The sequence below is a fragment of the Mauremys reevesii genome, linkage group 19 (assembly GCF_016161935.1).
Source record: "Mauremys reevesii isolate NIE-2019 linkage group 19, ASM1616193v1, whole genome shotgun sequence".
NCBI classification, from domain to species: Eukaryota; Metazoa; Chordata; order Testudines; family Geoemydidae; genus Mauremys; species Mauremys reevesii.
In genome coordinates this window covers 17,328,249-17,352,825 of record NC_052641.1, presented here as the reverse complement: position 1 = coordinate 17,352,825, position 24,577 = coordinate 17,328,249, and the positions used below count along the sequence as shown (strand labels likewise).

The 24,577-nt window shown below is 48.1% G+C and overlaps 2 protein-coding genes across 7 annotated transcripts; both read right to left on the bottom strand.

Moving 5' to 3' along the window:
• Positions 1 to 1,456: 1,456 nt before the first annotated feature.
• Positions 1,457 to 7,466, bottom strand: SURF6 (surfeit 6). Its single transcript, XM_039506812.1, has 5 exons — positions 7,315 to 7,466; positions 5,954 to 6,242; positions 5,191 to 5,445; positions 2,964 to 3,049; positions 1,457 to 2,238 (listed from the first exon to the last, which is right to left on the bottom strand). Exons 2-5 carry the CDS (start codon positions 6,045 to 6,047, stop codon positions 1,561 to 1,563), a joined length of 1,113 nt encoding a protein of 370 aa, XP_039362746.1. The 5' UTR covers positions 6,048 to 6,242; positions 7,315 to 7,466; the 3' UTR covers positions 1,457 to 1,560.
• A 2,180-nt stretch (positions 7,467 to 9,646) lies between these two features.
• MED22 (mediator complex subunit 22) lies at positions 9,647 to 24,116 on the bottom strand. Of its 6 annotated transcripts, none has more exons than XM_039506159.1 (5): positions 20,490 to 20,647; positions 19,765 to 19,907; positions 16,901 to 16,981; positions 16,144 to 16,352; positions 9,647 to 11,501 (listed from the first exon to the last, which is right to left on the bottom strand). In XM_039506159.1, exons 2-5 carry the CDS (start codon positions 19,885 to 19,887, stop codon positions 11,309 to 11,311), a joined length of 606 nt encoding a protein of 201 aa, XP_039362093.1. In that variant the 5' UTR covers positions 19,888 to 19,907; positions 20,490 to 20,647; the 3' UTR covers positions 9,647 to 11,308. The 6 variants fall into 6 exon arrangements, with proteins under 6 accessions (XP_039362093.1, XP_039362091.1, XP_039362090.1 ...); XM_039506157.1 differs by lacking the exon at positions 20,490 to 20,647 and adding an exon at positions 23,909 to 24,116 and having other exon boundaries at positions 9,648 to 11,507; XM_039506156.1 differs by lacking the exon at positions 20,490 to 20,647 and adding an exon at positions 23,808 to 23,930 and having other exon boundaries at positions 9,648 to 11,507.
• Between the last annotated feature and the right edge of the window lie 461 nt (positions 24,117 to 24,577).

Below are 24,577 nucleotides of genomic sequence, written 5' to 3'. Positions count from 1 at the left end.
AACCACAATGTGGGGGTTAGATCTTTTTCTCTTTCTTTTTGGCCTTCAGGCCTCTTTTGTTTGGGGTTTCAGCTCAGCTTTTGCAATATAGCTCAGATACTTAACCCCTGACCCTGATCTCCACCATCTTGGGATTGAGGAACCCAGACCATTGAATGTATCCGGCGTGCCAGAGATGAGGCTGGTGGTCCTTTCTCTCCCACTCCCAGGTCCCCAAGGAAGAATGTGAGTATGCTAGTTTAAGTAGCTTGGTAAAGGGATGATATGACAAGGGTCTACAGAACAATACTAGTGCTTTGTGGCTCAATAGTTTAGGGCACTGATAATTCCTTTATTTTAATAAAATCTCTAAAGCCTGGCTTTGTCCTCAGTGTGAGTATCTTTGCCACCCCCCGCCCCCCAAGAGGCTGGGCAAAGTATTGCTCTCTCTACATTCTCTAATGCTGTAGCCTGGTTTTGGGACAAGAACCTAAGTATCTTCTGGTCAGATCATTGGCAAGCCTATAATAATAAATCAGCCCATAAAAATCAGGTTAACAGGTGGCCTCCCAAACTTGGCAATCTGACACATCATGGAAGTTCCACTCATTTTGTTTACAGAAAATATATTGGCGCTGATACAAAAGAAAACAGAACTATGGCTCTGCGTTGCCATATAGAAAACCTGGGCTCCAGCTCTGGTAGCTGTGGTCAGAGAGTGGCTACCAGGGAGCATTTTGCAGTGCTCTTTAAGAGCATGGCGCTACACACAGCTCTTTCTTTCCTTGCCATTGAGTTCACAATTTGCAACAGCCCCTTTTGACACTGAAGAGGTAAGGCGGATTAAAAAACGAACTTCAACCTAAGCTTAGAACTGGACACAGGTGTGCGTGGAAACCTGCAGCTGATGAATAAAACTAGAAAGAGCGGGTTGGGTATGGAAGACATCTTCTTAGCATATGTGCAACGTGCCTCAGCTGGCACATGACTGGGATTCATCACTGAACTCGGTCTGCTGGTCGGATCATTAGCTACCCCAGGCCGCGTACTGATGGGGAGCGTAATGTGAATGCTGATCCATGCCCCCCGTGGAAGGCAGTAAGGGGGCTGAGCCAAACCTCAAAACCCTTTATCAGATTCTATGCAATTTTAGATGTGCTAACATGCTACAGCCTAAGTAATAATGAACGAGAGATGCTGCGGATTTCACCCCCCCCAGGGATAAAGAGTTGCAATCAGAGAGAAATTAGGGCTAGTCAGCCAATACCTGGAATATAAATGTTCCATTCTGGGCATCATGAAGTTAGAAAAAGTAGCGCCCTCATCTTCCAAATTTAAGATTAAGCAGCCAAGTAAACAGCTTGATTTCAGAGGCACAACCAACCAACCCCAGGCCCAATGTTCAGCACCCCTGAAAAAAATCAGGCCTAAACATGGTTTTGGGTGGCTACAGGATAAATGGCACCAGGCGCAGGTATCAGAGCAGTTTTGTAAAACAGTTTATTAAGAGATCCCACAACAAGCCCCATAAGCCCTGGCTGAGAGTCCATTTCCAGGCCACCAACACTGGCAGCCCTAGTCTCATTTCACACCAGCTTTCTCCAAGTCCTCTGGGAGGATGCGGCCCTTCTTCCGGGCCTTGTCCTTCCTGCGCTCCACCTTGGCCACCTTCTTCTTCTGGATGTTCTTACGCCGCTTGTCCTGCCGCTGCTGCATCTTCTCTACCACATGCTCTGTCCTCTTCTCCCACTGCTTCTGGCGCTGGGCCTTGTGCTTCTCCTTGCGCTTCAGGGCAGCCTTCAGACGTTCCTCATCATCGCGGATCTTGACACCTTCTGCCTTGTAAAGGACGTTGGTCCATTTAATCTTATTTTCCAGCTCCTGGGCTTTCTTTTGGTCCTTGTCCTTCAGCTCCTCCATTTTGCTCTTCCGGGCTTCCAGCCTGCTCAGCAGTTGCTTGTAGTTCTTGCCTGTCAGAGGAGTGAGGTTGCCCTTCACTCTCTTCCTCTTCTCTCTCTTCTTCTCTGTCTTGCTCAGCTCCTCCTCCTCACAGACTTTGACCTGGTTGAAGATGATCCCAGCCTTGCTCTCCTCCTTCGCTTGCTGTGGCTCCACAGCTGCAGCTGCCTCCTGGGCTCCCTTCTTCTCCATTTTCTCCTTCATCTTCAGCTCCTTTTTTCGGCGCCTCTTCCTCTCCTTCTCATACTTCCTTCGGCGCCTCTTCTCCAGCACAGCTGGCGATAATTCTTTAGTGCCGCCCTAAAGGAAAGGCCAGAAGAGGAAGAGAGGTTGTAAAGGGGTTGTACAGAATTTAGATATTACAGCTGAGATGACCACAACTCCCTTGATCTACATTTCCCATAAGTGCCTTAAACATTTACCATCTATCACAGGACCATCCAAGGTTAGAAGTTATGGGCCTGACTTTCAGAGGTGCTGAGTGCCCAGAACTCCAACTCCAGCTGCGCATCCCAAATCCTGCTAGATCTCAGCCTTCTGGGAGTCTCCTAACCTTCATACATTTGTGAACGAGCTTCTCCCTTACTGTCCCTGGCCTCAGACTACGTGGAGTCCACAGACCTTGGGGTTTCCTCAGCCCTTGATTCTAGAGCTGTTTCACCTCTCATGACATTCTCACCACAGTGCTCCTCCTCTGGTCGGGTGGATGTTCTCCTTCAAGACTGGCCTGTATGAACTGGCTATTAAAGAGGTCTATCTAGTTTCCCTAGTCACTCTGGGCCATACACTACCCTGAACTCATGCACAAAACCCTGAATGACATTGATAGGAGTGTCCCCCAGGAAAAAGCCCCAAACACATCACCTTCAATGAGAATGAATTCCCTTCACAGTTCACTTAGCAAGCTCTGGATATTGCAGGGTGGCCACCCAGTTCCTGTCTCCCAGCAACAAGCTGTGGGGAGGGCGGGGGTGGTGGAGTGGTGAGAGGAACCAATCTATCCAATGAGTGGCTAATGCCCTTACCTGACCAGAGACTTCTTGCATCTTCTCATGTAACCTCTGACGCAAGATATTCACAGCAGAAAATGAACCGGGATCACTTTTTCCACCTGGTAAAAAAAATGTGGGAGAATGAAGTAATTCACTTAGAATAAGGCACTAGCCACATAGGAAAGATCTTTGAGTTTCCAGCGGGACCCAGGAAGAAAATGCAAGACACGCTTTCCTCAGAAAATTTCATGGTGTCAAGTATCAGGGGGTAGCTGTGTTATTCTGTATCCACAAAAACAACAAGGAGTCTGGTGGCACCTTAAAGACTAACAGATTTATTTGGACATAAGCTTTCGTGGGTAACCCACTTCTTCAGATGCAACCTTATGCCCAAAAGTTTACGTCCAAATAAATCTGTTAGTCTTTAAGGTGCCACCGGATTCCTTGTTGTTCCTCAGAAAGGAACATTTCTTTAGAATTTCCTCCCCTCCATCTCTAACACTACTCAAGGTGGTTGAACCCGGAAGAATGTTTTAGAACCATCCGGCAGCTGGTCAGTTTCTCTCATGCATTTAGTGCAGCTCTGAGCTATCACACTTGCAAACACTACTGGGGAATGTCTAAATCCAGACAAAAGCCTTTTCACTGAAGAGTGAAAGGGGGCGGGGGGGAATCAGGAAGACTCTCCTCTCTATTCATATGAAACGCGCCCTTTCAAACACAGAAAATTAGATTGACCTAGCTACATTGCTCAGGGCTGTGTAGAATTTTACACTGACCCTCCTTGTAGATGCAGTTAGGTCAACAGAAGAATTCTTCTATTGATCTAGCCACCACCTCTCGGAGAGGTGGATTAACTACGTCATCTACACTACAGCTTCACAGTGGCAGTTTCGGCAGTGTAGCTGTGCAGCTGTAGTGCAGACATACCCAAACTCCTCAATACATTAGGGCAGCATTTCAAACTGTGGTTCAGGAGGTTGCCTCGTTAACATTGGTGAAGCATCTGCAGAGTGACCTGGGGAGATAAGAGCAGCAAGGGCTGTAAGCAGCTTGGGGAGATTCCAGGGTACCTGTAAATGAGAAGTCACACTCCCAGGCAGTGGAAACAAAGAACCAAGCAATACAGCAATCAAATTCAAGTGAGTTTATTTTCAGCCTCTCTCCTTAGCAACGTGTGGAAAAAAAAAATCACTTTTTCAGGTGACCAAGCACTCTAGTTGCTGCAGAGCATGCGGGGCACTCGCAGGGGTGTCAGCCATACGACAAACTCTAGTTGATGAAGTGACCCACAATATGAAGAGTTTGAGAAGTGGTGATTTAAGGGATTTATGTTTCCAGAGAACCCCCTACTAACCACCTTGTGAATCTGGGTCTCACATGCACACACACAATCTTCACTTCTACTGGAACATTTAATGAGAAAAATATTGTATATTCTGCTGAAGGATTTCTAAGGGTTTTGCAAACTAAATACATTTAGTGTACCAGGGAAGGCAGCTACCTCTGGGTTGGAGAGCATCAACTATACTACATTTTACAAAGGACTGCAGAAAAGGAAAATTTAGGCTAATCATCTGCTCCATGCAGAAAGAACTTTAGGGTTTGTTTGTTTGTTTTTATCTCTCTTCCAGAAGATCCCCAAACACAGAACTCAAAATGACATAGCTGGGAAGGCCAAGGGCTGAGTTCTACCCCATTAAATCTAAAACCATGGCTCCAGGGAATCTAGTTATTCCACAGTAGTGGTTTAGTCCATTAAACCATCCTGCTGTACAACACACAATCCACATTTCATTTCTCCCAATTGGGACAATGAAAAATCAGTTACTCAGTTTCCATTTTGTCTAGAGTCCTACAGGTGCTGTGGCATTCAGGCAGCAAGCCCTGCAATGGAGTGTTTATTAGTTTAAGAACAACTGTTTGCTTCGGAATTTAGATTTTTACAAATTCATGGAAATATTTGTCAATTTTAGGATTTACAAAAAGCTTTTACAAAATTAAATTAGATCTGAACTGACAATCTCTCCTTTGCACATCTCCAGTTAGTGAACCCAGCTGCAACATTACAACTTGCTTGTCTTGAACCTCACACCCAGTTTGCAGTCTGATCTTAGCAAAGGACAAACTCAATACTCCTGCATGGAGACTCGGAATAGTCTTCCCAGTCCCAGTTTGTTGGTGTGGGGAAGGAAGGAAGACAGACAAGGCTCAGCTCAGACAGATTTAGCCTGTGAATCGGCCATCCGAGCCCTCTCACCTGTAGTTCCGTTCTCACTTTTGCTCACTGCTGTTCCAGTTGGAGCAGCTCTGCTCCCTTTGGGTGCTGTCTGTTCGGCTGGAGTAGATGTGTTAAGATTAGATACTGCCTGCTTAGCTGGAGCAGATTTGCTGGTATTGGGTGCCGCCTGCTTAGCTGGAGGGGCATCTGCCTTCTCAGCTTGCTTTCTGGGTTTCTTTCTCTTCTTTTTCTTCGGCTGGCTGCTAGCATCTCCAGACCCAGCTCGCTTGGAAGCTGAAAGGCACAGGAAAGGTTTAGAAAGTAACAGGACAGCTCTTTCTTCACTGTCCTCCTCACCAACCACATATTACTGAAAATTAGGGGCCCGGCAACATACTGCATTTAATTTTAATGCTGACATAAGCCTCTCTTTAGTTATGGGATTTAGATCTTATCTATGTTCAAATGACAGACGTTAGGAGAACCCAGTTACAGACCAGTTGTGTCCTATGTCCCCAGTCCAGCAACTATTTAAACAAGTGTATAATTTTATGCACATTAACAGCTGCACAGCAGTCGAGGGGGCTAATCATGTGAGTAAAATTACACGTGCTTAAATGTTTGCGGGTTCGGGGCCCACATTACAGTACTGTTTGGTTTTTACCTACCAAGTCATACAGACCAGACCAAACGGCCTGACAGGCCTACTAAAAAAAACCATGCTACAAGCCAGGGTTTCTAGAGATCAGAAATTAGCATCAAGAAATGGAGTCTCATTGCACAGGACAAATAGAATTAATACCGAATGTTCTTTTCCGTGGCTCCTGGACCTGCTGCACACAAATTTTCTTAGCTAAACTCTGCAGGTATGAGTCTTTGGTGGCCAGACTAGCCATGTCTAATCCAGGCCACCTGGCAACAGCAATAAAATACAGGAGAATCTACACAGTCGTGCCCCAGAATTAAGAGGGGCTCAATTCAAGCGATGATGTGCGCCACACGTCTGTCCTTTGGAGCAGGGCCACCTGGGTAAGTGCCTGGGGGATCACCAGCACTGAATGAAGTCCAGAGACAACATCCATCTCCTTGCCCTAGATGTTGAAAAAAAAAAAGCTGGTTAATGAGAAGAGTGGACAAGGGGCTTTATTTAATGCACAAAGAGAAATGTAACAATGGGGACTTGGGTAGCAACTTTATAACTGCACAGCGGGCAACACAAAAGAGAAGTGGCAGGAGGGAGGGAGAACTGGAGGAGAGAGCTGCAGGGGAAAGGGGGGACAGCAGGGAGGGAGGGGCAATAGAGGGGACATGGGGAATCAGCAGGGAGGGAGGGGCAATGGGGGCACAGGGGATGGGCAGGGGCCAGCGGGAGGGAGGGACAGTAGAGCGGGTTACAGGGGTGGGCAGGGGGAAGCGGGCAATGTGGGGGCACAGGGGATGGTCAGGGGCCAGCGGGACGGAGGGGCAATAGAGGGGGTTACGGAGCGGGCGGGGGCCAGCGGGGACGGAGGGACAATGGGGGTTACGGAGCGGGCGGGGGCCAGTGGGGCAATGGGGGCACAGGGGATGGGCAGGAGGACAGTGGGGAGGGAAGGGCACAGAGGGGGTCACAGGGGTGGGTGGGGGCCAGCGGGGCAATGGGGGCACAGAGGAAGGTCAGGGGCCAGCGGGGACGGAGGGGCAATAGAGGGGGTTACGGGAGCGGGCGGGGGCCAGCGGGGAGGGAGGGACAGTAGAGGGGCACAGGGGATGGGCAGGGGGCCAGCAGGGCAATGGGGGCACAGGGGATGGGCAGGGGGCCAGCGGGGCAATGGGGGCACAGGGGATGGTCAGGGGCCAGCGGGGAGGAGGGGCAATGGGGGGCACAGGGGATGGGCAGGGGGCCAGCGGGAGGAGGCAGGGACAGTAGAGGGGTTACAGGTGGGGAGGAGGGGCAATGGGGGCACAGGGGATGGGCAGGGGGCCAGCGGGGAGGGGGGGACAGTAGAGAGGGTTACGGGAGCGGGCGGGGGGCCAGCGGGGCAATGGGGGGCACAGGGGATGGGCACGGGGGGGCAATGCCGGAAGGGGGTTCCTGGGGGAGGGGGCAATAGGGAGGAGGGCCGGGGCCTGCCGCCAGCTCCCAGACGCCCCCTGCCCGGGGACGGGCCCGCGCAGCCTCACCCGCGCGCCGCCGCCGCCTGCCAGCCGAGCCGGGGCCCCACGTGGCCGGGCAGGCAGCGCTAGCCGAACGCAGAGCGCACCCTCGCTCCCCATTGGCAGAGGCGGCGAGGGGCGGGGCCCGAGGAGGAAGCGCGGCGCGCGCCTTGCTGGGGCTCGGGGTCGGCTGCGTGCCCTGCCCCGGGGTCCTGACGCGCGGGGGAGGCGCGCGCCCAGAGAGGGGCGGGCTCGTTGCATTCCTGCCGGCAGCGGGGAGAGGCTGTGCCTATGGCACATGGCGTGCAGGTCCCCAGCTTCCCCCTCGTGTGCTGCCGTGCCCGCTATGCGCCGTGCCAGGATTAAAGCCGAATTTGTAAATCCCTTTGAATTCTCCCTTCTGTTGCCGCTGCGTCCAAATGAAAAAGTTCTGCAGCCATTCGTGTGTGTGTCCCAGGGATTTCTCTGGCCCCTGGCTTGTCCACAAACTGCAATTAGCTGGCATAGCGATTCCAGACTAGCTCCACCTGTGCAGACTCTATTCCAGAATAAAGTCACTTTTATCCCATAATAATTCTTTGGCTTTGTGAGTGAATTATTCCAGAATAAAGTAATTTTTATTCCAGAATTGTGTCCACACCGGGAGCTACTGCTTTATTTGTGAGGCTCTCAAGTCATTTTACAAGTTCATTTCCCAGCCACCAAAATTCAACCACTTCTAGGATGGAACAGCCGACATTGAACAGTTTACAACACAACATGGCAGTTAGGTAGGGTGAACAGATGTCCCAATATTATCGAGACCATCCCAATATTAGGAACTTTGTTTTATATATGCAATTATATCAGTCCGCCTGAAAAAAAAAAGTGTCCTGATTTTTCACATGTCCCATCTGGTCTTCCTCGAGTTAGGCCAGGCAGTGAGTTAAAACTACACAAGGAATTTTAGGGAGGCAGGACGTAATTATGCAACTGTAAATCGACTAAGATAGGTGGGGGTTGTGCAAACAACCTTACCCCTAATTTTGTTTAAACTGTCCTGGAGGTTATTTACCCTGCAATATTTTAAACAAAACTCACACATCCTGATTCTAATGTACTTAACACAATACTGACAACTTCAAGTGTACAAAAATGATGACATTTTAAAAAATAATATACTTCAGGTTTCCAAGTCTTTAGGTTGACTGTAGGGTTGATTGAATAGGGTCACATTTTCACAGTAGAAACTTTTTCTTTTTAATGAAAACTGAGATTCTCATGAAATCACGTGACTCTAGGAGTTTGGGCTTTGAGGAAAAAACACCAAGTATTGTAGAACCTCTTGCTAAAATCATGAGAGTTAGCAACAATAAATAAGCATATGTAACTAACTCTTTGTACAATGAGGCAGTAAATAATCCTGCTATATCCATCCAGGAAGTGCACCTGTAGTTTACAGATGACCTAATGCACTGTGTACAGGATAACATACCATGTGTATCTTTTATTAATAAAGTACTGTAACCACTGCAATGAGCACTGTTGATTAATCACTATGCAAGAGTATTTCTATATAGTTTTGATTCCCTAAACTGTAAATCCTGCTCCTCTAGTCCACATATTCACGCTCAATGCAGGTTAACGTCAGTGGAACATTAGCTTGAGTAAGGATTGCAAAACTGCATTCAGAACAGTATTTTTACTTGTGACGAAGGGAGAGAGAAAAGGACTTTCTGGTAAGGACATGTTAGGGTAGCACTTGCAATGCAGCTTTACTGGTCTTTAGAAGTAAAATAATCTTGTGAGAATAGAAGTTACTCTCCCACTTAGCAAAGACCATAGTAGCCTTATTTGGAACTAAAGCAGTGCTTATATTAAGAGCAGTACATGAGGTTGGTACAGGGAATCATTCTCCCCAGGAATTATTTTGGACAGTGATCTTTTAGGTCAGGCTTTTTAGTGGGGCCTAAGTGGGTTAGGATTCATGGGTACCTTTCAGTGGCAGTTGGGTTTCTTGTTGGAAATCTCTGCCTTAGTTTCTCATAGCAAGGTGTGAGGTGCATGAAGTGCCCACAGCATCTAGCTGAGAGGCAACACATAAGATCACAGAATATCAGGGTTGGAAGGGACCTCAGGAGGTCATCTAGTCCAACCCCCTGCCCAAAGCAGGACCAATCCCCAACTAAATCCCCAAATGGCCCCCTCAAGGATTGAACTCACAACCCTGGGTTTAGCAGGCCAGTGCTCAAACCATTGAGCTAATGTTCTGCACGTTACCAGGATTTTGCAACAGAGATTTCACACCTGTGACCCCCAAGATGTAACACACAGACTAAGTCAAACCACTGGCCTGCGAGTAGGTGATAAAGCATAGCAACGTTCGAGGAAGTCCCTGGGCAGCTCCCCAGACAAGCCCCATGGACCTCCTGCTTCACCTTGCACATTTCAGTTCAGCAATACTCAACCCTTCTGCAAAGCCCAACTTCAGTGTCAGCAGGAAGAGGCACTGGAGTGGGGTTTTGCTTTGAACATTTGGGGAAATGCTCTTCCCATTACATACACACATGTAAGATTCTCACGTCACCCTCCCCTTGCAGCTGAAAACACACACTTTAAAAATTATACAAAACGAAGTTCATTTTATTCAGCCATCTACTTACAAAATAAATGGGCGGGGGAACAACCCCAGAGAGAAGTGTGACGCTACAGTAGAATACTGACCAGGGACTTAATTGCATTCTGGGTGCACCAGTAGTTCTGCAATGTTTAGACATTGATCTGTAATGGTTACATCCCATTTCAAATACTTTCTTTCAATTATACAAGTAGAATTAGCTTAAATGACTGAAAGGAGGAACCTGTTTGCAGTGGTCCCAGGACATGAGAGAGAAGGTGGGTGAAATAATATCTTTTGTTGGATCAACTTCTGTTGGTGAAAGGGACAAAGCTTTCAAGCTACACAGAGCTCTACTAAGGACAGTGAGATTTGAGTACCCAGGTGCTGCTAGATAGCTTTGACTGAAGCACCAGAAATGGTTTCTTAAAAGGAAATTGCACAGAATGCTTCCTCTTAACTAAGAAACCAAAGAGCTTCTTATCCATGAGCACCCATCAAACCCCAACTCTCCCCCCTGTCTTTGATTAAACAGCACTAATCATTGCCCCAAAAAAATAACTTCATAGCAGCTTCATCGACCATTTGACAGAAAAATGGCGTCTGAGCACCCACTTGGGAGCCAGAGAGTCCTTAATTCTAATCCTGGCTCTGACACTGCCTCCATCTATAGCCTTGGGCAAGTCACTGCACTGCTGCCTTGGTTTCCCTTGCACTTCAATGGGAATAGTATTTATGTCTGTGGCAGGGGTGTTATGGGGAGTCCAGGTAGCTTTAGCTCTCCCATCTAAGTAGTTTCTGAACACAAGAATTCAAGTTAGCAGAGCACCTTGAAGGTGAAGTGTTATATACACATACTGAGGAGGTTATTATTTTTGTGAACTACAGCGGAAGTCATTTTAGTGCCACCCCAGAAGAGGAAGAGGCTGAGAATACTGATTTAGGAAGCCCACAAATGTTGATTAACTTGAGTCTTAGGAAGAAATAAATACTGAAAAAAACCCACCTCAAACCTTGACCCACATTTCCTATTCAGAACCAGAATACACTCGATTCCTGCTCAGCGCAACAACATGCTCCCAACCCGGGATTCACATGGAAACAAACTCCATGCTCCTAATGGTCTCTACATGCAGCTATCATGCGGTAACATAAGACAAATCCTAGCTCAAAGTTACTACAGCAGTCAATTTCCTATTGGCCTATTACTTCTACCATAGCCCTATGGTAACACTTTCTCAGACATGGCTCAAGAGGTGAAGAAGATACTGTTGATATCCACTGAATGGCAGCAGCTGACCTGCAAACACAACTACAGTACGTTATTCTGGCAGTGGGAGAAGGTTGGCTCAATACAGCAGCTGGGAAGACTCCTTCAGCTCAGCACGACTGGTCTGAGCGTGCTCAGCGGGCACGGCATCCTCTTCAGGAGTGCTCCGTCGGGCCTGTCCCGTGCCCGTTCACGTGAGGGTGCGATGGGGTTGAGGTCTGAGGAGCCGTAGTGCTCTGCTCTGCCGTGGCAGCTGCCAGAGGCATGGAGAGACCTTCAGGGGAAAGCACAGCAGGGTCTTCTCTCCAGTAGGCTTCGCACAGAGGAAGATCATTGGTGTCACATAGACTGTAGCTTTCCAGAACAAGCCACCCCAGTAAGGAGAGACAGCAGGTGCAATCAGAGGGGGCGGGGGGAAAGAGGGGAGGGGAGAAAGCAAGACAGAAGCAAAGCGTTAAGAAAATGGCAAAAGCGTCCATGGACATAATGTTTGTGGATTATAACTTTATCATGAGTCTCATGACACTGATGTTCCCTAACAGGGCTCGGGCTGGTGTGTGATCTCACTGCCCTGAGAAGGATCAGGGGTCGTTTCTGAAATTGGTGTGTGGGTCCACTCTAATTCTCATTCATGTCAAAGGAAAGACACCTGGGGCAAAATCCCAGCCTCATTAAAGTCAATGGTAAAACTCCCATTCACGTAAGTGGGGTCAGGATTTCATCTCTGGCAATTTCACTGAAAGTTAGATCTGGACCCAACTGAAAGGAGAATCAGGCCCTTTGGTCCTAATTTCACTAGTGATTTTGGGTGTCCAGCTTAATACACCTGACCCTGATTTTTTAGAAAAGCAGTGTGCGCTCACAACTCCAGCTGCTGGGAACTGGAAATACTCTGCATATCTCAAACTCAGGTCTAGGATCTAAAAACTAGCAGCCACTTTTAAAAGTTTGGGCTGTAAGTGTTTAGAGTCAGGGTTATTCTTGATTTACCATGGGGCAAAAAAAAAAAAAAAGTACTTTATGTTCTTTCAAGGAGCATTACTACATTGTCACTGAATTGCTTGGAGGAGGTCTGTATTTGTAAGATCATCATTCCATTCTTTTTGTTAAGAACCAACAAAACCCAAAGCCTCTATCCCCTTTTCTAGTGTTATGACTAATAGCTAAAAAAGTTATGTGCCAAGAAAAGGACAATCGATTCTCATGCTGCAGGATCACTGTGGGGGTCAGGAAATCTCCCCCGCCAATCTCTAGCATTACCAGATTGGCAAAGATTTATGCCTTCTTCTGCAGCATTTTTGGCCAGATTTTCAGAAGTGTTAATCACCTGCAGCTCCCATTAACTTCAACAGGAACTGTGTGTGCTCAGCTCTTCTGAAAAAGCAGGCGACGGTGGTTGACCACTGCAGGGTATAAGAGTAGGTGGACCAGTAGGGTGAACAGTTATGACAAATCCTGGGTTCCTAAGCTAGTGGCTATCTCTTGTCCCTGTGTTGCCCTGGGTCCTGCTCTGAAGTCTGAGGTAGATGCACAGTGGCAGGGTATAAATCAAAATAAAAATAGAGGAAAAAATGCTGGAAGAGAGGAAGGAGCTGCCCATGCAAGAGACACCCAGAGACGGAAGTGAGTGCTGTAACAGGAAGTAGCTTGTGTTCAAAATAAAACAAACCCAAGAGGTCCAGTGATTTTCTTGTTTCTGTTTTATTTACCATTAATAGACTCAAATAGAGATTTATGGGAAATATTTTAAAAGTAAATATATATAAAAAGAGACTAAACACTTTGAACTGAAGAGACGTGTCTAGCAGGTTGAACTCCAAACCCACCCTCCAGTCACCAAGCCGTGCTCTCAGAGACAGGAGTGTGAACCAGGAATTCAGAGCTCCGGCCACAGGTGGCTGGATAAGGCAAGCCGGAGTGCACGGGGCTACAGCTTTGGGGAATAAGCACACGAGGAGGTCACTGATTTAAAGCACTTGGTTTTTGGCAGTTCCAGAGAATTCACCCAATGCCAAGTCAAATCATCTCTTTTCCCGCAGTCGCCCAGCTAGGTCTGCTAGAGAGAAGGGAAGGGGGTTTACCATCTGGGGCTTTTGCACCATCACCAAGTAAGGTCCCTTCATTGAAGTATGAAGGCTTTTCACTCCATCCTTCAGTGTCTATGCAAAACAAGGCTGCCACTGAGGTATGCAAGAAGGACTGGGGCCTAATTAGTCCTGAATCCACCAACCATTTCTCCTGGATCTCAGCCTCTCATGACTGGATCCCAGAGCACTAGGGTCTGGTGTCCAGCAGACTTCACACAGGAGGACTACTAAGAACTCTTCAGCCTAGAATCCAGGTGGAATGCAGCTCTGGAAAGGAAGTGGGCATCTCTCCTTCTCCTCCCTCCCTTAACCCCCCTGTCTCCCCCCCCCAAAAAAAGTTATTTAGACCTCAAAATTTACACTACAGCTCTACAGCCAGTAACCTCAAGTTCATAGTTGTTATGGGGCTCTGCAAGGCACCATCCAATCCACAGTGGAGAGGACCCTGAGGCTTTGCTGGATGTGACCCCAAAGGAGATGCTGGGAGGCTGATGCTCAGGATTAAATCCCCTCCCCCCTGGGGCCACACTATTGGGACCACGTGGGAAGGCACCTGCCTAGAACACAAAAGCACAAGTTGCTTTGCAAGATTCTTGGCTTGCGAATTGCCTCATGAAATCAGTATTTACTAGCAAAAACCCTACAGACATGCAGTATTTACCAGTATATGGGGCAAGAGCATTTTCCAAACCCCTGGTACTGTGATGGGAGTGAGAATATGCCTTTCCAGGTGACACCTACCCAAAAGCACAGAATCTAATTCTATAGTCCTCTCACAGACAAGCAGTGAAGTCAACAGGAGTTTTGTCTGCACAAGGACTTGTGGGAACCAGCTGGAGGCTAACAGACTGGGTGCTGAGAATGCAATGCTCTGCAGCTTCACCCAAAGGGATGTCAGGAAACAACGTTTCAGGTGTTAAACTCTAAAGCTCCAACTGTTATGGATGGTGAAAAACCACCAACGGAAACCAGAGATTGGGAGAGCAATTTGGAACAGTGGTTGTGTGGAATCCTACTGTCCTGCTCCCACTGAAGTCAACTGCAAAACTCCCATCAATTTAAGTGAGAGCAGGATCAGGCCACTATAGAACAAAATGATATGCCTGATCCTAGGCGGTACAAGGAGTTGACAGCTACTGATCCCCAGCTGAGCTCTCAGAATCAGTTTCATGTCACCCTCTCAGGTACACACTGAGTCTTGCATTTACAGCCATTTAAACACAATTAACATCCTACAGCCACGTGTAGTTTAATACAAAATAGAAACCCCTTTCTCCACATCAGACAGTAAAATTCCATTAAAAAAAAATCCTTATGACTCTATAAAAGTACTTTGAATAAGCCACTTGTGTCTGTTTAAACACTCACGTTTCTTTGGTGCAGAAATAAAGATTGCGTTAAATCTGTAGCCGATGGCACATGAAGGAGAAGGAAATAAGTGCTCACGGACCAGTGGATGAAACATTAGGTGCAGCTACAGGACATGAAGCATCATTAAAGAGACCATAGCTCTATACTCAAGGCAAGATTTCTCACCACATGAGCACTTCATATTAGAAACAGAATAAGACTGGATTGATTTGGTTCAATGAGGGGACAACCCCCCGGCTCCTGCTTAGACAGTAGTTCTGCTAGGAATGATGGCTTAGTGCAGTTTCAGAGCTAGGTAGGTAAGTGACCACACCAGCATGGTCAGAACCCATTGGTCCAAAGATTAAAAGAACCATTTTAGAATTACTCGTGTACATGCCAGAGCCTCTGTTTACAATGTCACATACACAGACCACAGACTCACATTTGGGTCACCATAACCTCACACACTCCTGTTCGACCACCACAGCAGTGGATGTTGTCTATCAATTTATGAAATAATGAAGTCCTGACCCAGTTAAGACCTGAAGTTTTCCTTAGATCAGTCAGCATTGTGTAACCCTACTCAACTCCCTTTCCACTCATCTCCAAAATATTTACTGGGCCTCTGACTGTCCTAAGACATCTTTTTATAATTGTTGCTCTCCTTTTCCCAGCTATGAAAGGTAAGTTTTCTTAAAATAATGCATCAATTTTAAAGGGACGCTGTTGGGCTAACATTTATTTCTAAAATACCTGCATTACCAGTAAATTATAGCCTGATTTTCAAAGTTCCAGTTGACTCAAGCATCTGTAACTACCACTAAACCTTTTTTTTTTTAATTCCCTAAAATAAAAATCAGCTTATCAAAGCTTATTAAAAGTGAAAGAAGTTTAAAGAGCTAGTTTGCTTTTCACCATTTATGCTGTTGATTAACTTGTTGCACTTCACTGACCTCGGACAGGGCAACCGAACTAGTCCCTTTCAGATCTGATTCTGGAAACTTTCATTTACTAGATCTCATTAACTAGCCACGTTGGGGGTTGCAACCATATTAGGAGAGAAAAAAAATTGTATTCACCAGAACCTATGTTCTATTGAAAGTCTTGTGAAATCTTTTTAAAAAGATACATTAGGGGTAGGTTTTACAACAAAAAACCCACCAACCCTCTCACCGGGCTAGAGATAGAAAAATGCTGATTCTAAGCTACTTGATGATGTCTCTTTAGTTCATTTTAAATAGATTCCAGACAGTTGTTGGTGGTGAGCTATAAGGAATAGGCACGTTATGTAGTTAGGACACTTGTGAAAGAACTGGCACAGAAAAAGGCTCTTCCTCAGACCAGCCTGACTGCTTAGCATCTCGATGGCTTGTTTTAAGTTGTAGAAAACAAGTTTGATCTAATTAAAAACACAGGTGTGAATTTTAAGGGGAAATATCCATTTAGGCTTGTGTCTTAAGGACCATCTGCTCTCCTATCCTGTTTCTCAGAAAGGGCTAGAGACAAGAGGCGGCTTGTTAGTACGTGGGAGTCCACGGCCCTATTTGTACCTGGAAGAGTAATATTCTTCTTCTAGTTCGTACAGGTCAACAGAAATCTCATCCCTCAGCGAGATCAGCTTCTTGTCACACTCTTCCTGCACGCTCCGCAGCTGCTGGTTACGCTGGTTAATGGCTTCGTTCACGGAGGGGAAGTCATTGAGGATCAAGAACTGCTTCAGGTCGGACACAAGCTTCATCAGGGACTCGCCAGCTCGGACCTTGCAGGGTGGATAAAATATTAAGCAAACGGGACACAGAGTGACTTCGGGTCCTTTACCAGGGCTCTGCAACATGATCTGCTGGGCTGCTCCCACAACCTCCTGATACCAGACTTTGCAACATGGGAGCAACGTGGCTAAAATGCTAGCCAAAAGCCTGCAGCACCAGAGGAAGAATGCAGTTGTCCATGTACAGCAGGGGCACTATGCAACCTTCTGGCATTCTATGCTCGAGCAACGATGCTCTTTTGTTCCACTGGCAAATAGTATAAACCCATAACTATATGTTTTGGCACCACCCAAAGGCAAAACTGGGAAGCTCTAAAAGTGAAAGTTCATCAGTTTGGGTTCCAACCCAAAGCGAAATCCAGAGCAAACAGAAAAATTGCTCCCTTCCTATGCACTGGGAAAGCCACCCAGTGATGATTACACCTCTCGCAGCAATTGACATTAGTGTTCTGAGTGCTCCTCATGGATGTTGTAACGGACCACAGAGCATACAAGATCCGCTATGCGGCACGCCTGCTTGGCACACAAGCTGTACTTACAATGTTGGCAGCTCTGACATGCATCTCGTAGTTGTCCTGCTCACTCTGGGTCGCTCGAGAGACTTGAGTTTCATCTTCAATCTAAAAATTAATTTTAAAAAGCCATGTGTCTTCAGCTCACCCAATATTCCTGCATCCCAGAAGAGGTTATTACTTTAAAGAATAGCTTGTTTCAGTTCAAATCACATATAAAAAAGGGGCTTGTGTCCCTGATCCCATCTAGTAGATGTTTTTGGTAGGATCAGGGTTAAGAGTTGTCGGGGACAAATGAGCGGTGAAAGAAGGCCATTGAATTTGACATAAATTTCTCATTTTAGATTTAACCAGACCAGCGGTTCCAGAAATCTCCTTCCAATCTCTAAGTATCAGAGACAATGGGGCGTCCCCCGGGCACTTACTGCCAACTTGTCCCATTTGGTAAGGGGACTCTAACCCCTCTTCCCCACGTTGAGCGCTCGCTTACCTCTCCAGGGGACTCGAACACCTGGACTGGGACTCAAACCCAGACCTGGACTGGGATTCTAACCCAGACCTAAGTTGTCAGGGACTTGAACCCCAACCCTACTCAACGGGTAGGTGGACGTTGCTGGATTTCTACGAGCTTCAGCTGGTTCACAGAACACGCCTTATCGCCGACGCAGGGATCAGGTCACCAGGCAAGGCTCCTCTAAACTGGAGGATGCGCGTTGGGTTGCCTCAGGGTCTGATCTCAGGGTCTGAGAGTCAGACAAGACCCGGCGGAGTCGCCAAAGATGTCAGGGACTCGAACCCAGACGGCGAGGTTCGTTGTCTGACCACAGAGAGACAGGCAACACCAGCAAGGTCCGCTCAAAAGCTCTTTATTGACAAGTGCACGCATCAATAGAGAGCAGCTCGTCCCCAGAGAGAACCGGCCGCTCTTTACATCTTAGTATCAGCCTATATAGACAGTTCCATCGCGTCATAGATCATTCACTTGAGCAACCCCCCCCCGCCCTTTTCTAACAACTAGAAACTAGACACCTTTAATATACACGCACGCCTAGTCCCCTATGTTTACAGCATTAGATGATTAACAATATCTTAACAAGCACCAAAAGTTAGGAATGTAGGGGAGTTAAAAACAGACAGAAAACTAAACCAGGGAGTGAAAGTAAGGCCACTGGGGTTTCTTATCAGTTCTTCAAACGAACTGTTCCTAACACAGCACAGCTGGTACTATGCCAGGAATACAGCCCCTCACTTATCTCACTTTTTCCCAGCGCTTTGCGAGACATGCTGCTTCTCAGTATTTTTCCACTCAGGGATTACCCAGAAACCTCTGTTAGCCTGACTTCAGTCAGGTTGGCATACCTGTTTTGTCTGCTATATCTTTATTCAGGTCTAACAGAGTGCACCATTTGTTGATTTCCCATCTTTTCCTTCATGTTAACCAATTGCTGTTCACCTCTCTGTTTTCCTTGGACTGTCTTCTTTAATTCTTCCCACCACTGATTTTCCAGCACTCCCAGCTTGTTTGATTGGACTGTTTTTTGAAAACTGAGTAGCATAATTTGCAGCTGTTCACTAGTAACCTGCTAAAAATAACTGTTAAAAACTCAGGCGGCCAAATTTGGCATCAATCTACCCTCACCCCATGTAAAGCTATTAAAGCCTCATTGAAGAACAAGACTAAGCTTGGCGTAGATGCAGAATAGATGCGTAACTGCAGAATTTGACTCCAGGAAGTGCTGAATCTCTATGAGCCACCTAAATCTCACTGTTCAATTTTCAAATGCAGCCTTTTCCTGTGAGCTGGATTGGTATTTCTAGCCTTCAGGGTGTAATGATCATTCTGAGCAAAATGATTGGATCTACATTTATATTTCAACCCATGTTACCTTAGGATTTAGTCCTACAAATGCATAATTAGGATGCAGGTAGTCCCACTGACTGGAAAATCGGGGCCTAAATCATAATCTTACATTTTTATGGTGCCTTTCATCCAAAGGGATCCCAAAGCACCTCAAAAATTATAGACAAGGATCACTTTTCCCCAGCACTCAAAAATGAGCCACCTCTGCTCTAGATTTCAGCTAGAGAGCTAATTAGACTCTATTAGTTCATTACAAAACAAGGAGTCAGGTCAGAAATTCAGGAATTTTCTGATTATCTACAGCTATTTTCAGGATGAAGAAATCTATTCTTTTGTTCAGTGTGGTCAGAAAAACCCCATCTGCAATGTGTTGCCTTTTCCATAGTGGCTAATTGGCCTTTGCCTCACCCACGGGTGTTTTACATAAGGAAGCTGGTGTAAGAAGGTGGGGACTATGCTAGTTGGTCACAGGCCAGAGGATTGTTCTATATATTATAGGCTGGGAGAATGGTTAATAAGTCCAAGTAAAAAGGAGGAAGAAATGTAGATACACTGATTTTGTAGTGACAAAGCAAGTTGACAAAGATTTAGAGACCCCACAGCTGTGAAGGTGTTACAAGCTGAAGGTTATTAGGAGTCATCTCCAGGATGTAAACATCTAGAGTAAATGTTTTGATATATAGTTGTTAAATGTGATGTTAGTGGAGGAAATTTGTTCCTTTAAGTGGTGCAGGAAACTGACTCTTCTCAGATAGCTTACCTAAATCTAACTGTGGAAAGGATTATTCTTGAGGGAATGTTCTATTTATGGGATGTTTAAAAATAAATCAAGCTTTACATGCCCTACCACTTGTGTCTCTGTTCTGCACAGACATTTGTTCTCTTGTTTAGGATTAGAGGGACTCTAGTGGTCCTTCTAACTAGTGGAAATAAAACGTGAGCGGGCTCTGGAGGGACTTCTATACCCATGCCTCACTCTGACAGCTACCAAATGGGTATTGACTTCATTGGCCTTCTTTCAAATACCCACCTTAGCAGTCTTGATGATCTCTGTGAAGTTATCCATGATTGACTTGATGTCATCTTTCAGCCTCTTGTTGTAGGACTGTAGGAGGGTTTCTTTACTCTGGGGCAGGACTCGTTGTTGTGACATTGTGTTAAATTAGATTGGAACTGAAAGGCAGGAAGAGACAAAGCCTGTTACAAGCCCCAGCCCAGGGGCTGCACAACATATTAAATCCTAATAATTCCCATCACAACATTACACCAGCATATCTAAATGCTTCCTGTGAGACTCCTAGAGTCAAAACTTCACAAAGCCAATCTCTTCTCCCTACTCTTCCCGGTAAGGGCTGTAACTCTGTTCCCACTGACCAACAAGAGCAGGACTGGGCCATTATACAGTCTTAAATCTACACAACAATTTAAACAAAACAAAACAAAACAAAACAAAAAATCAGCAGAGGCAAATAGTTACTGTCAGGGGCCCTTGAGAAAAATGATGGGGGTCCACAACAGATATTTCCAGGCAGCATCCTCAGCAAACCAGCTCCCTGGGGACAGGAAAGAAGGTCCCCTAGCTAAGCCCTCTAGTACCTAGTACCCTCCCTGATTGCTGGAGTGAGTGTTTACACTACAGCACTGGAGGCACGACTGTGAATTAATTTACAGCCCTCTAGCAGGGTACATCCACCTGCAACCTCCCATGAACCGGCCACTGAGGGCCGTGCACGCCGCGGGTTCTGCTTTCCTCACCTAGCTAGCGCCACAGGCATTGCCAGGACCAAGCCACCGCCTGGGGGTCACCAGCACAGAGCCCTGCCGCTCTCAGCCGCGCCGCCTGGCCTGGCTGCAACCAACCCCACCTCTCAGGCTCGTCCCACCCGCCTCTCCCGCATTGGTCGCCTGCTCGCTCGCGGTTGGCTGCTGCGGACGCCAATCCTTTGCCCCGGGTTGGGACCTGTTTCAAGTAGAGTTGAGAGAGCAGGTTTTTTAAAGCAGGAGGGAAGGAAGGGAGGGAGAGTGTGTATGTGTCCTATGACTCGCGGCTTGGTCAGACACTAAATGTCTGCAGCCCCTGCTCTTTAAAAATGCACCAATCAATTGCTCTAGGGACGTGCATGCAAGGTGGAAACTGCAGAATTTCTCCAAACTGTTATCACTGAGGCGGGGGGTGGGGTACTCAAACTGGGGGTCGTGACCCCTAAGGGGGTCATGAGGTTATTACATGGGGGGGGGGTCACGAGCTGTCAGCCTCCACCCCAAACCCCGCTTCACCTCCAGCATTTATAATGGTGTTAAATATATAAACATATGTTTTAATTTATAGAGGGGGGTGTCACACTCTGAGGCTTGTTGTGTGAAAGGGGTCACCGGTACAAAAGTTGGAGAACCACTGACTTAGGCAGCCTTGAAAGCATTGACCTATAGCACTTAAGCTGGGTTGTCTGAAGGGTCAGGCACAGCAGCCTATTATTATCACCTAGGGCGGCAAATTTGAGCACCCACGGAGAAGCTCCCCTCCCCGCCCCACCCTCCAGCTCGCTTCTGCCTCCTCCACCAGCGCGATGCCGCATCTTGTTTCTCTCCTCTCCCTCCCAGCGCTTGCACTGCAAAAACAACTATTTCAGGGGGCAGGGAGGAGGGGGAACACGGGGCACTGGGGGAAGAGGCAGGGATTTGGGGAAGGGGTTGGAATGGGGGCGGGGAAAGGGTGGAGTTGGGGCCTGACAGCAATTATTTCAGGGCCTAGGGGCGGCAAAATCATTAATCCATCCCATGGGCGCCGACTTATATGGGCTGCTGGGGCTTTAGCCCCAGGAATATTCACAGACAGGGGCTCTGCTCCAGCAATATTTGGAGCTAGGTTTCTCCCCTGCTGTGCGCTGCCGGCAGCCCAGAGCCTTTTAAATCCCAGCCGCAGCCGGGAATCAGAGGGCTCTGGGCTGCCTGCAACCGCGGGGAGCGCAGAGCCTTTTAAATCCCAGCCGCAGCCGGGAATCAGAGGGCTCTGGGCTTCCCGCTGCGGCGGGCAGCCCAGAGCCTTTTAAATCTCAGCCGCGGCTGGGATTTAAAGGGCTCTGGGCTCCCTGCCGCAGCGGGCAGCGCAGAGCCCTCTGATTCCCGGCCGCGGCTGGGATTTAAAAGGCTCTGCGCTCCCCGCGGTTGCAGGCAGCCCAGAGCCCTCTGATTCCCGGCTGCGGCTGGGATTTAAAAGGCTCTGGGCTCCCCGCGGTTGCAGGCAGCCCAGAGCCCTTTAAATCCCAGCCGTGGCTGAGATTTAAAGGGCTCTGGGCTCCCTGCCGCAGCGGGCAGCGCAGAGCCCTCTGATTCCCGGCCGCGGCTGGGATTTAAAAGGCTCTGAGCTCCCCGCGGTTGCAGGCAGCCCAGAGCCCTTTAAATCCCAGCAGCGGCTGAGATTTAAAAGGCTCTGGGCTCCCCGCGGTTGCAGGCAGCCCAGAGTCCTCTGACTCCCAGCCGGGGCTGGGATTTAAAGGGCTCTGGGATCCCCGCAGCTGCCAGCAGCCCAGAACCCTTTGAATCCCAGCCTCTGTCCGCTGATTGCCCCCTCCCCAGACCCCTGCCCCAATTGCCCCCCAGAACCTCCACCTCCTATCTAAGCCCCACTGGTCCTTGTTCCCCAATTACCCCCTCCCGAGACCCCTGCCCCTAACTGCCCCTTGGGACCTCAGCCCCTATCTGAGCCTCCCTTCTCCTTGTCCCCAACTGCCCCCTCCTGAGACCCCACCCAACGTCCCCCCTCAGGACTCCACCCCCTACCTGTCCCCTGATAAACCTCTTAGACTCCCATGCCTATCCAATTGCTGCCTGTCCCCTGACTGCCCCTTCAAACCTCTGCCCCATCCAACTCCCCCTGCTCCTTGTCCCTTGACTGCCCCCCGGAACTCCCTACCTCTTCTCCAACCCCCAAACCGCTTACTGTGCCACTCAGACCAGCGTATCTGGCTCCATGCAGCTCCAGACAGTTGCTGCCATGCTCCCCCATGGAGCCAACAGCCCTCTCCCACCCCCAGCACCTGCCTTCCAGATTTGAACACCTCAAAATTCAGGAGTGCTCAAGCTCGGTTTGGGCAGCTTTTACTTCATTTCTCCCAAATCAGTTTCCCCTGCAAGGTGCCAACTGAAGGTGTTGGAGAACAGAGAGATCAGGTGGCCTCCTAATGCCTGGAGAAGAGACAAAGGCCGGAGGAGGGAGTGTCAGTGCCTGTGCGGACTTCTGGGAAGTGCACGGTGTGGAAGGGAATGCTGTGATGCTTTGGAACATCTCCATACAAAGCCAGTCAGGACTCTGGGGGAGGCTCCTCTCTCGGAGCATACTGTCTCCAGGGCAAGAAGCTTACACCTTCCTGGGTCTGACCTCGGAGCATTCAGCATGCCCTTCCACGTCATGCACTTTCCAAAGTGAGTCTGCCCAGGCTGGTCCTGGGGCAACCAGAGGTCACTGCACCCCAACTCTGCAGTCAGATGTGACTCTCAGCCAGACAGTAAAACAGAAGGTTTATTAGATGACGGGAACACAGTTTAAACAGAGCTTGTTGGTACAGAAAATAGAACCCCTCTGTCAGGTCCATCTTGGGGGGGTGGGGAGCCCAGAACCAAGTTCTGGGTCTCTCCCAATTTCCCCAGCCAGCTCCAAACTGACACTCCCTCCTCTGGCCTCTGTGTCTCTTCTGGACAAGGAGGCCACCTGATCTCTTTGTCCCCAACACCTTCAGTTGGCATCTTGCAGGGGAAACTGAGGCACCCACACAGTATTCAGAGAAAATATTAAGAACATTCCCACTTCATCACAACAGATGCAACAAAATATAATACTGTATATTGAAGTAGGCAAGTGCTGCTTCTGACTTTCCACTTTTAATTGACCCTTGTAATCTTGTGGCACTGACACGTTGTAGCTTCATTTTATATCGGCTTACAGGGCGGGAGCGGGGGGGCACCACCATTTTGGGCCCCACCAAAAATTATACAAACCTGCCGCCTATGTTTACCCAGGTCCCCAGGCAGCTAGCTCCTGGGGTGATGAATGCTGTGAGCAGCGGTAAGGCTCACCTAGCAGAGCAGGACGTCCTCGCTCCCAGCCTGTCCTGACGTGCTTTGCCTTTCACAGTCAGGGTGGGTCTAGGCCATAGGTGTGGCGAACTTTACTGTACCTGAGCAGCTTCCTCCCGCGTGTGATTGTGTGGACCTGGTGCGAGTTTCTGTGAGCGAGGATTGCAGGATTGGCCTGAGTCAGAGCACGTGGACTCTAATAGGCTGGTCTCTACTGGCAAAGTGCCTATCTAATTACCATGCAATAAATCGGTATCAATAGGAATATGAAACAAGAGGTTTGGGCAACTGCTGCCCTCTCTAGAGAGCCTGCAGCTCCCAGCTCCTAAAGATCCCCCGGAGGAAGACTCAGTGGGCCTGGCTTTGCTAAGGGATATATAGGGCTTCCTTAAAATGCCCCTAGTTAAATAGAGCACCGCTATTTATTTGCATCCAGTAGGTCGGGCAGGCGTTTTCTCTGCTGGCAAAGTGCCTATCTAATTACCATGCAATAAAGCGGTATCAATAGGGATATGAAACAAGAAGTTTGGGCAACTGCTGCCCTCTCTAGAGAGCCTGCAGCTCCTAAAGATCCCCCCGGAGGAAGACTCAGCGGGCCTGGCTTTGCTAAGGTCTATAGGGCTTCCTTAAAATGCCGCTAGTTAATAGAGCACCGCTATTTATTTGTATCCAGTAGGTCGGGCAGGCCTTTTCCCTTTTAACTAGATCCCCCCCCGGAGGAAGACCGAGCGGGCTGCAGTAGCCAGCTGTGGGAGCCTGCAGGAAGGGTC